Source organism: Chionomys nivalis, chromosome 13 (assembly GCF_950005125.1).
Source record: "Chionomys nivalis chromosome 13, mChiNiv1.1, whole genome shotgun sequence".
Lineage (NCBI taxonomy): Eukaryota > Metazoa > Chordata > Mammalia > Rodentia > Cricetidae > Chionomys > Chionomys nivalis.
Window position 1 is genome coordinate 17,476,711 of NC_080098.1, and position 12,331 is coordinate 17,489,041.

At 40.1% G+C, this 12,331-nt stretch overlaps 1 protein-coding gene across 2 annotated transcripts in view; it reads left to right on the forward strand.

The window, feature by feature from the left end:
* Window positions 1–12,331, forward strand: part of Cubn (cubilin) — a 206,569-nt gene that overhangs the window by 9,308 nt on the left and 184,930 nt on the right. The window contains exons 7-12 of one of the 2 annotated variants that reach the window (XM_057787625.1): window positions 2,315–2,441; window positions 3,358–3,520; window positions 6,283–6,414; window positions 6,852–6,947; window positions 10,488–10,606; window positions 11,242–11,428. In XM_057787625.1, the coding sequence (XP_057643608.1) occupies window positions 2,315–2,441; window positions 3,358–3,520; window positions 6,283–6,414; window positions 6,852–6,947; window positions 10,488–10,606; window positions 11,242–11,428 (824 nt within the window). Of the gene's footprint in view, window positions 1–2,314; window positions 2,442–3,357; window positions 3,521–6,282; window positions 6,415–6,851; window positions 6,954–10,487; window positions 10,607–11,241; window positions 11,429–12,331 lie in introns of both variants that reach the window. The other variant, XM_057787624.1, reaches the window with a different exon arrangement.

The following is a 12,331-nucleotide window of genomic DNA, read 5'->3' on the forward strand; positions in this document are numbered from 1 at the left end:
TCGAAAACATACTTTGCATGCAAATGCTGTTATATTAAAAAGACACACAATTGCAAAACCTTCACACTCACTTACTTTACTCATGAGAACAGAAATGTAACATGGAAAAACAATGGCACTCGAGTAAAACAAACCTGGGTTTTTATTAAGATTCAGATATCAGCTCTCTGTCAGTAGGCAATGCATGTCTGTTAAAATAAGATCAAAATTCTTGCCTTTGAAGATCATGGCAAGGAAGTCTATAAGTTTACTTGTTTTATTTTCTGCCTCCTCCTCTTATTAGCTAAATGAAAGAAGATTTAAGTGAAAGAAGATTACCTTGTATGTGGCTTAAAAGAGGATGAGATTAATATCCACTCATTTCCCGTGACAGTAGTTAGGCAGAAGGCAGTGCCAACTAAGGAGAGGAGGTTGCTCTCAGACGCATGGCCGCAATCTCCTCTGGCATCTTAAGTAATTTTCCAGTGGCTAAGTCCTAAGCTTTAAGAGAAACACACTTCAGAGTACTTCCTAGAGAGGAATGCCATTAGAAGGGGTCATGAGATCGTTAGCAGGGCCAAAGGGTGACTGTTTGCTCGGGATTTAGACCTGTGTCACTAGGTCCTAGCTGTACCTAAACATCCAGATGTCCCTTACATGGCAAATACATTGAGAAAAACTTGCAATAATTGGCTCTGAGATTGTTTTTTTTTTACATGTCAAATGCATGGATAAGACAGAAAAATGTCTAGCAATGAATCAAATGCTTAAATAGGTATACGAAATGCTTGAAGGTATTGTAATCCCAGAGTGTAATTAAATTCACTGGAAGAGTACTCTATGCTAAAGCGAGATCCACAGAAAAAAGGGAACAAGGCAGAAGGGGAAGTATAGAAAGGGATGAGTAAGTGGTAGGGTAGGAAGCTAACATTCAAGTGTAAGTTTGATCGCTAATTATTATTAATCTATGACCTGGTCTTAATGATAAAAATAATCCTGGAATGCTCGTAGATAGAATCTGTTGTTTAAATAACTTTTATATATAGTGGTGCTATAAACTGCATGGATCATATTTACATATTTTGCAAAATATCCATTTACTTAGAATAGAATCTTAACTGTGTAGCCTGGTATTTCCATTAGGTGGATCTGGTAGCTCTACATGTTAGTGCATGGGTGCAGCTCCTCACATTCGTACTCCCCATGTCTGGCAATACCCACTGGTCACTTTTTACTTGGAAATGACTCAAAGGGGCCACACCAGCTATTGTTTCTGGGCCCAGCCATGGCATGCCTTGTCTTGTATCTCTGCTTGTCTCCTGACTGTTTTTAAACTCACTTCTTGCACTTCTACCCACACTTTGACTTCTGTGACTGGCTGAGCCCCCAATACCTTAATGCATATTGCTAAAATAACCTTTCCACTTTGTAGCCAGCATTCTTTTCCAGAACCATCAGAAATTAGCTCAAGGTTGCAGGCATGAGAGACAGACGTGCCGTGCAGACACCCCCTCACCCTTGCCTCTGGCATCAGCACTGATGTTCAATTCCCTTCGTGATGATTCTCTGCTGGAATCTAACAGTGACTTCTGAGCTTCATTTTTTTCACTCTCTAGGGTGTGGCCAGATTAAGCCTGTGTGAGTCCTTCATCCCCTGCCTCACTCCTGCTCCTACCACATTGCACATACACAACTAAGCCAAACGTAAAGAGTCAGACAGTAACTTAAGCCAACTTTCCGTCTTTTACTTTTGCTCACCTGGCATTCTCTAGTGGCAGAATGTCTCCTGGTATTTAGCTATCATATGATAATTATGTTTTGTCATGCATTAAAATATGACTATGAAGGAACTATCCCACTATCAACCACTTATCTTCCTGATATAATGCATCTTGTCCTCTGTGATATAAAGGCACTGACCATAGATAATGGTCTACACTTGCTGGAAGGTGCCAAAGGATGGATGCTGAGTGAACTTGCTGATCTTTTCTTTTCCCTTCTTGAACGAACTCTGTCACCCATGTTTTACAGACATCTGACCTTTGAAAGCACTGTTTGATGACTTGAGATCAAGAGAATTTATGGCTGTGGTTCCACGAGACATTGGGTCGTGTTTCTCTAAGAGGCGATTTTGCAAAGATAGTGTGTCGCCTCCACGCTCTGCTTGGAGAAGAGCTGGAGAATTTCATCCAAAGGCTGCAGCTGACACAGCAGCAGGGCTGGCTTATTATTAACGTTATTGGGTTGCAATGGGGACATTCCTCACTGATGCTAATAGACAGCTTCTGGTATTAAAGGCACAAACCCTGACACTGTGCTCTTGTATGATCAACAGATGTGACTGCACGCCTGATACGTATGGACCCCAGTGTGCATCCAAATACAATGACTGTGAACAGGGCTCGAAGCAGCTCTGTAAGCATGGCATCTGTGAGGATTTAGAGCGAGTACAACATGGACAGGTGTGTTCTCCACCCCTCCCTCCCCCCGGGGCTCCTTGCAGAAGCCACAGCTGCCCTCTTCACAACTGTGGCTGACTCTGCACCAGCATGGTGCTGGAGTGACCCAAGAGGCGAAGTCACTGCCATCCCTTAGCAGGACACACACAGGCCAGGAGGGAGATGACATACAGAAAACTGGACTCAGAAAATAGAAAATAAGTCTGTTGTGTAAAATATGAACCTTCTTATTATTCCTTGATGAATCTCTCTGGAAGCCATGACCTCCTGATCTGTGAGTCTGACAGCGACAAAACGTGTAATGTTACAGGCCGTGTTGTCAACAGCAGCTGGTGTCTGGGCTGATCTGGCCTCGAGTCATGTGTGAGGCAGATGAGTGGGGCAGACTTTATAGGTCCACATCTCTGGTGTCCCTCTGTGCTCTGGGTCATACATGCCTAACATTCAGGGTAGCCAGGCCAGTTTTTCCTTTCATAAGAATTTTAGTTATTTATTCTTAATTCATTTAAAAAAATCTTATGTGATAGAAAACAGTTCCCTCTAGCAGTAGGGGAGTAGGGGAAGGAATGAAGGGGGGGAGAAATTTTCAAAAAAGCAAGTGATTGTCCCAAGTCTGTGCCTACTTGGGTGTTTATCCCTTAAAAACATAGCTGACTGAGTTCAGTGACTTTAATTACAGCTCTTGATTATTGTTGCTCTTTCCTGGGCATCTTTGGAATAAATTATAGGATCCTCTTATTCTAAAATGAAGACATTCCTTTCACCATGGTTTGGTCTAAATGCTTAAATCATACGGGAAGAAAAAGACTCCCCTCAAATGCTCTGTTGCAAATGAATGTTAGAAAATAAAACAGTTTGGAGTTTGGTGAAACTCTCTCCTCTTCCTGGCTGTTTCCTTACTTTATTGTTTTCCTGACAGCCAAATTTTCACTGCCTCTGTGATGCTGGGTGGACCACGACACCAAATGGCATCACCTGCACAGAAGACAAAGATGAATGCAGCCTCCATCCCTCACCTTGTGCAGATCAAGTGCAGTGTTTCAACACGCAAGGCTCTTTCTACTGTGGGGCCTGCCCAACAGGTACATTCTTGGGGACCCGTGCTAGGCCCTGAATACCACACAGACAGGAGACCAGAATCAATTTCCCTCTACTAATGATGGACAAGAAGATCATTCTGTGGGAGTGTCTAAACCTAGCTACCTGCTCTACTCAAGACCATCTCACGGGAGAGCAAGTCCCTGGTGGGGCTGGGAGATAAGGTGCATGCCCTACAAATCTATCCTGAATGGTAGTGGGGATCTCATGCGGTTGTTGTTAAGAGAGGAAGCTTGCGATTTAAACTTGGGTGTCAGAGTGCTAACATCCTACTTTGGGGCATAACTGGACGTAGAATTTATAGGGTCTGATCTTGCATTGCTATGGCTGTCCGCTGACCAGACTAGAGTTTATTTCTTATTTCTCCTAGCCAGCTATTTGTAAATTTGGGCAAATTCCTTGACTATTTTGCATCTCTGCTACAAACCAGTAGTTCTTGCTTTTGTGTGTCCTTGAATATCCTATATTCTTGCTATAAATAGAGGTGTTCAGCTTTCTCCGTCCTGAACACTGAATCTTTAAGGGAAACCGTTGTGTTGAGTTGCTGAAGAATCTGAACTCTGTACTCAAAGATGGCCCAAGTTTGAATCGCAAGCTTCCTCTCTTAACAACAGCGCATGAGATCACCACTACTACTCAGGACAGATTTGTAGGGCATGTGCCATGGGAAAAGCATTGAGCTGGGATATGTGTTAGCTGGTAACCAGACTTCAGGGAGCTTTTGGGGTCACTTTCTACTCCTGGGTGCACTTAAGGAGTAGATAGAGCACAGCTGGAAGACCACAACAGAAGTTACTCTTCTATACAAATGCCACAAAGGTACCATCCAAGTTTTCCAACTCTACAGCTGCAACAAATACCAAGTTATGGTAAGATGTGGTTTCTATTTTAAATAGTAGGAGTGGAGACTAGGAAGGATCAAATAACTTCTTCAAGCACACAAAGCTTTAGTGGGCCAGATCCAAATCCAGGTCTGTCTGGCCCTAGATCTGAGTTCACCTGCAGAACATCTCCTCACTCTGTTGCACCAAGGCGTGGGCACACATAGTGCTTTCGTTTAGAGATTTGTAGTTGAGTGAGTGCTTCCATGGTGTTGGTTTAGAACTAGCAGAACTAAGGAGGTCTGACTCCCCTCATGCCTCTCAGGGTACAAAACTTGCAAATAGCTGAATTCTTCAAGGTAATTGATGATGACAACCTTTGAACAGTAGAATCAGAAAAACAGATGGTTCAAATTAGAGAATGGGCACTACGCATGCAATTCTTCTTTTTCTTATATGAAGAAAACAACAAGGAAAAACTTATAAGGAAGAAACTGAAAGCTAAGTTTTTGTTTTTAATCACTCCATTTCCTCCAAGTCTTAGAGGTTCTATCTGTTGCTTATAAATGCAGGGAACAACAAGAATACCTGTATAAAAGGAAAGCAAGGTAGCATGCCTTAAAGATCCTCATTAGAGGTATAGTGCAATTCCATCAGCTCTTCCTTGGGTATTCACCTAACCAAGCTCAGACAAGGATAATTTCCTTAAGTCAGTGTATGAAGTGGACCCCACTTAGAGCCAGCATTAAAAGCATGCTAAGGATTTGATGATACTTAAACATGATTATTATTATAATATTGGAGGAGATCACTTATTCGTTCCCAGCTGCCCAAACCACAAAATAATCACTCAGAAACTATATTATTTAAATCACTGCTTGGTCTGTTAGCTCTAACTCCTTATTGGCTAGCTCTTACATCCTAAACTAGCCCAACTCCATTAATCTGTGTATCACCATGTAGCTGTGGCTCTCCTGGTAAAGTTCCATCCTGCATCTGGCATCTGTCTCCAGTAGGGCTACATATTTTCTCTTGACTCCACCTTCCTTTTCCCAGCATTCAGTTTAGTTCCCCTGCCCTGCGCCTAACACAGACCAAAGCAGCTTCTTTATTCATTAACCAATAAAAGCAACACATATGCAGAAGGACTTCTCACACCATTATGACAATGAATCATGATAGTTATACTAATGTTATCGTGATTAACTACTACATGAATATCTAAAGATGACTCTCTCTTCACCTTCAATCTCATCCTCCATTTTCTTTGTAGAAACACAGGCACCATTTTAAGCAATTCATGGTTTTATTAATATCCAATCAACAGTCTACAAGCAAGCCCCATTCATCCAACACCTTTCCAGAATTAGATTTGTACATTTAGAACAATTTTTGGACAACCTGTTAGGAATCTCTCATTTTAATTGATAGTTTTGTGAAGAGCAAAATTTTTATTATTCTTTATTATTCTTTTTTTTTTTTTTTTTTTTTTTTTTTCGAGACAGGGTTTCTCTGTAGTTTTGGAGCCTATCCTGGAACTAGCTCTTGTAGACCAGGCTGGTCTCGAACTCACAGAGATCCGCCTGCCTCTGCCTCCCGAGTGCTGGGATTAAAGGCCTGCGCCACCACCGCCTGGCTATTCTTTATTATTCTTGAATAAATAAATAAAAACAAATAAATAAATAACTCATGTTGGGGAATGCATACCATAATATGCCTTACGAGGTCAGAAGACAAACTGGAGTTATTTCTCTCCTTCTACCTTGTGGGTCCCAGGGATTGAACTCAGAAAATAGGCTTTTTGTTAAGTGTCTTTTGCTGCTGAGCCATGTTGCCAACCCAGAACTATTTTGTGGATGTCTTAACTATCTGTATTTCTTCCTCATTGAGTTGTTGACAGTGCTAATCTGACAAATCTTTTCTAGGCTGGCAAGGAAATGGTTACGAGTGCCATGACATCAATGAATGTGAGATAAACAACGGGGGCTGCTCTGTGGCCCCTTTTGTCCCCTGCCACAACACACCTGGATCTTTCAGCTGTGGGAACTGCCCACCAGGTACTTCCCCAAGCTTCCTGATGCCACCACAGCCAATACACTTTAAATAGAATCTGTATCTGTGCTCACTTTAAAATGATTTCTAAGTAAGGAAATGGTCCATCATGCTTAACTTAAAGTGTAGATTCAGCATGCAATAATACAGCAAAGTAAAAACAGAATAGGTAATAATGTTGGCAGCCACAGCAATCAGTGAGAAAACACAGGACTGGGAAATGCTTCTGTGAGAATCTTTAGAGCCATTTCTCCATTGTTACCACATATATGTATCTATTTAATACATGTGAGCACTTGTGACCTGCTCACAGGTAAGGCTCATACATGTTAGTGTCCTTTTTCTTCTAGAAGAGGTCATTCTGGCTATCCTCTAGTTTAAATAAAACTAGATTCCAAGGATTTCTTGACATTGTTTCTCACTCTCTGTTTGCTTTGGTCAGGTTTCAGCGGTGATGGGAGAGAGTGTACACCCTTGGACACCTGCTTGATCAATAATGGAGGCTGCCACCCAGAGGCGAGCTGCTCCTCGGCTCTTGGTATAGGTAATGACTCAATCTCTTTGTCCTTGGATGTTTCAGTCAAACCCTCTCAACAATTCCATATTCTAAAAGTAAATATTTTCTCCTTGAGATTCCTTTGGGGGAGAGCAAAGCCTCATCCTGTAACTCAGTTGACCTTGAAATCATACAGTCTTCCTGCCTCAGCCTCCCAAGTGCTGGTATTATAGGCAGAACTATTATTTACAGCTGTCAAAACTCTTAGTTTGACCTTCCAACAAAAATCTGACACATCACAAAACTATACACATGTTGAAATGCAGTAGTCTGGTACCCTTGAGTGGTCTACTTTGGTTGGAAATTGTTTCACATGATAATTAATCCAAATAATCACTTAATGACTTTAGTAAACAGATGGAGAAAGGGAAGGACATGCCACCTTCTTTTATGACTCTTATTCTGTGCCATTGGCTGGAATTGTGCCATCTGGCTACCCATGGCAGCAGAGACTATTTAGCATTTATTTCCAGCATCATGGACGCAGCTGAAATAAGGAGTTTACTTCTAGAAAAGGGGAGGTGGATCTTGCTATATAGTTGCTGTGATACTGCCTAAATGAGTGCCAGCTCATCTGTGCAGCCACACACCTCTCTGAGAATTGTATCATTGTATGTCCCAGCCAACAGTCGGTGAAATATTTATGTACCCCAAGTCTAACACTCTAACAATTAACAAATCTATTTTTTTGTCATAATACATTTGTTTGTTTTTTCGAGACAGATTCTCTCTCTCTCTCTCTCTCTCTCGTTCCCTCTCTCTCCTCTCTCTCTCTCTCTCTCTCTCTCTCTCTCTCTCTCTCTCTCTCTCTGTGTGTGTGTGTGTTTCTCTTTGTGTGTAGCTTTGGCTGTCCTGTAACTTACTTTGTTGACCAGGCTGGTCTTGAACTCACAGAGATCCTCCTGTCTCTGCCTCCCAAGTGTTGTGATTAAAGGCATGCACCACAACCTCCCGGTGTCTTGATACATTTTATAGCCAACAGTTAATTGCTCTCCCTTTTGTATGTTTGTTTGGTTTTGTTTTTCGAGACAGGGTTTATTTGTGTGTAGCTCTGGTTGTCCTAGAACTCAGTCTATAGATCAGGTTGTCCTAGAACTCATTCTGTAGATCAAGCTGGACTCAAACAGAATTCTTCTTGCCGCTGCCTCTTGAATACTGGGATTAAAGGTGTGCACCACCACTACCTGACTTGTTGCTTATTTCTTTTAAACTGTACTTTGGTGTGACTAATGAATAATAATATTCACATTTTTATTGATCACTTTTTCTATTTTTACATGCTCATTTGCTTTCTTATTAATTTGCAGTTTTCATTTTTACCGAGAAAATTGTCTTCCCATCTGTGCTGTATTTTACAACACTTTGTTCATAGCATGTTGTTCTCTTTGTTTTGTACTAGTGTTTTCTCTGTAGAGGTTTAAGAATTTCATAGTCAACGAATTAATCAGCTTTCTTATTTTTCTTGTGCTAGCATTATGTTGAGAAAAGTCTTTCCTATTGAAATCTTTGTAAATCATTTAGTTTGTTCTTATGTTTTTTTGTTGTTCACTTATGTATCAAATGGAAACCCAGATGTTTTTTTGTCCAAATGGATAGACTTGACTTCATATATTAAATAATATCACATTCCTTAATTATTCAAATTATCATTTTTATTTTTTACTAATGCATTTTAATGTTCCTATATAGATAAGAAAACTATATGTGTGCATGTGCGTATATACACAGATCTATCTCTACATGGTCATATACACTGTACACATAAGAGTGATCATATGATTACTAAATGATAAACAAAGTAATGTGGTCAAGAAGAGAATTTCTTTGAGAAAGTCATTTGATTTCTCCCTTGGTCCTCTTATATTCTTCCTGTCTGACAGTGGTCAAGGCACCTAAGGTCTCTACCCTCCAGTTCTCCCTTTGTAAAGTAAGGGCAGTAATAATATTCATTGTGTAGAGTTATTGAAAGACCAAAATGAAACAGGCACTTATGAAAATAATTAATTTTTAAGAACAGAAGCTGGTCCTATCTTAAATGATGTGATGTAGCATTTTACATTCTTCGCCGATCTTCCCTGAAGCCTGTGCCCTTGCCTGAGGAATGATGGCAGATGTCCAGGCAAAGTGAGCAGTGTTCAACTTTGCCTACACCATTTCCCTCGGAAAACACGTTTAAAGAAATAAATAAGTAAAAGAACACATCCTTATGCAATCCTTTGTGTTTTATTTTTTAAGTTCAAATCTTCAAGTAATGTTACCTATGGGCACAAAATCATCACTATTGTTGTTAGAAATAATTGGTCATGTTACAGAATTTATTCCACTTGGATTTTTCAGCAAGATTGTCTATTCATTTTCATTAGTGTTTGCTGGTGGAGGAATGTGCTTAAATTAATCATCATATTTATTTTCATGCATTATTTCAGCTATTTTATAGTGATAGAAATAATTTGCAGTGACAAAATTTCTGCAGTGACATGTGACCTTAAGCCATTAAGAAATCAGAAAGTTTCTGGACATTACATCTGGTAGAATTTTTTAAAATATCAAAAGGGATATTTGTTCTAAGCATTACAGAATAAAATTGAAAATTTTAGATGTTTTAATATTATCTTTAGCTTTTATCTCACTCATATCATAATTATTAGTGGTACTGAAAGATTCAATCTTTTTCGTTTTTTTTTTTTTTTTTTTGACCAACTTCTTTCTCTGACCACTTAGATTGTCTTTGCTTGAATCCTGTAACATGGAAGCAAAGAGCTTAGAAAAACTCCTGAAGAAACATGGGTGTTTGCATTTTGTTGATTGTGTTACTGTATTATTTTAATCTGTAGTTTCACTGTGAAATTCCTTTGAATGTCTCAAATTCGTTTTTCACTGAAGTAGTATGTAGGTGCAATCTGCATGTGCACATTCCTAGAATATGAGAACTGCCCGTTTAATGCTAATTCTGGGCTGTACCTGGAGCCACACCCATAGTTTCTCTTGACTCCTACATCACTGTGTGTCCTTGAACAGGACAATCTGCAAGTGCTCTCATTTTATCTGTAAAGATATAAACATTTATAGCAGGATATGTTTATAGGGTTATCTAGAGGACTGAGCAATCTCTTTATATGATATGTAGCCACATACAGATATATCTATTGCTTGCAACAGACAGTGTTGCCATCAAACTCTTATTTTCTACTAAGGACCCCTTCCTGATAAAAAGTCCCATCCTCCTTTTCCCATTCCCTTCCTGCCTTCCTGCTTGTATGTGGCCTCAGATTATCCATCATATGATATGATGGCATGGTTGCAAATATATATATATATATATATTAGAAATGTGTGCTTTAAAGTAAAATGGGAAAAAACGAAGATTTTAATTTCTTCTCCTTTGGCTTTCTCTTGCCTGCCCATAGGAACAGATGTGCTTGCTGTTGATAGAATCTTGTCTAGACACCAGAGTTGAGTTTCATGACTGCCTCTGAACTAAGGATCCCTGTACTTAACACTTCCATTTTTTTTTCTGAACAGGGTTTTTGCCTCTCTGCACCTGTCCTCACGGATATACAGGAAACGGTTTTGGGCCAAATGGATGTGTGCGCCTCAGTGATATTTGCTCAAGTCACCCGTGTGTAAACGGACAGTGCATCGTGAGTCTTGCTCCTCGTGGGGAGATTTAAAACTTGCGAATAATCATTGCTTTATTTGGTATGATTCACACGCCTAAAGACCATTGTTCACATTTTGTGTGAAGGTCTTTCATTCTCAGATTACAGATAGGTAGTAACTTTGGTTCCCAGGAAAACAAATAAACCAACAAGTTGATTTTCGTTAAAAAAAGATTGATCTATTTATTTTTATGTGTAAATGCATGTCCTTGCATGGATTTGTGTGCCCCCTGTGTCAGCAGAGGCAAGAAGGCATCATATTCCCTAGAAGTAGACTTCGAGGCAGTTGGAGCTGCCTGATATGGTACTGGGAATTGAACCCTGGTTCTCTATAAAAGCATTAAGCCCTTTTAAACTTTGAACTTTATCTTCAGTCGTGACTTAATTTTTCTAATCAATGATTTTCCAAATAGTAAGTCAACCCTGTAGTTTTATGGAAATAAATATGACGAATTATGCTTAGTAATTAATGAATTTGTCTACTGGAAAATATATACTATATTTTAATTCCTGCTAACTATGTACCTTATATTGTTACTTGTTTCCACGATTTGGGTTGGTTCTGTATATAGTCTATCCATTTGCTTCATAGTACGATGCTTTTATTTTCTCCTTAGGAAGGCGTATTTGGTTATTCCTGTAAGTGTGACCCAGGCTGGTCTGGAACCAACTGCACAGAAAACATTAATGAGTGTGTGAGCAACCCCTGTTTAAATGGGGGCACTTGTATCGATGGTATCAACGGCTTCACTTGTGCCTGCACGAGCTCCTGGACTGGGTATTATTGCCAGATGCCCCAGAGAGGTATGGAAGACCCCCCATCTCCTGCAGATACCCCTCGCTTAGTTAGGGACGTCATCTTCCAATAGGCTCTTTGCAATTTGTCAATGTAACTTGATTTCTTACCAGTTTAGATGCTAAAACATAGATTTCTCCTTACAGAAAAAGCATAGAATCCACAAGGTGGATATTTATGAACCTCATTTTAAACAAGAAACATTTTTTTCTTCAAAAAGATCGTCAGTATTTTCCATGAACATTATATTCTTTCAGAATGTGTGAGCTACGCGGGAACTTGCCTTTCGGTTTTCCCAGAGGGCCACTTCCTGCATGGCGGGCATCTAATGTTCACAGAATATTCTTCTCCTTACTCATCATTCTCCTATTGCTGAAGCATTGGTTCTTCATGGTCCAGTTAATCAAGATTTAGATTGTTTTTCATTTATCTTCCATGAGCACCCTCCATCCTGTCCATATCACCACGCTTTTCTCTGGTTCCCTGGAAACACTCGGTCAAGCCAGGCAGTTTTCTTTTGCTACTCAACTCCATAGCCACATGAGTATCAACACGGTGTTCTTTTATTTGGGACATTCCTCCTTAGGGCCTCTACAAGTCCTCCCTTTATTTCCCACTCCCAGGCACCACCCTCAGACCCTGCCTCCTCTAACCACCCCACCCCCACCGGCTCTCCTCTTACTCCTGCTTTGGAGTGAGTTCATTCAAGAAAGTCTTAGGACAATGATAAAATGTCAAAGCATAAAACATAGTCTCCACCTTAATCTTAATCTGGTCACCATGTAATCAGGGAGCTAAGCCTGTGGCCTAGAAGCAGGAAGGGAGCGTGAGATGGCAGGACTGTGATTGAATCACGGGGGAAAATTCTAGTTCTTCAAGGTTGGGAGAATGGAAGTCAAAAGAAAATAAAG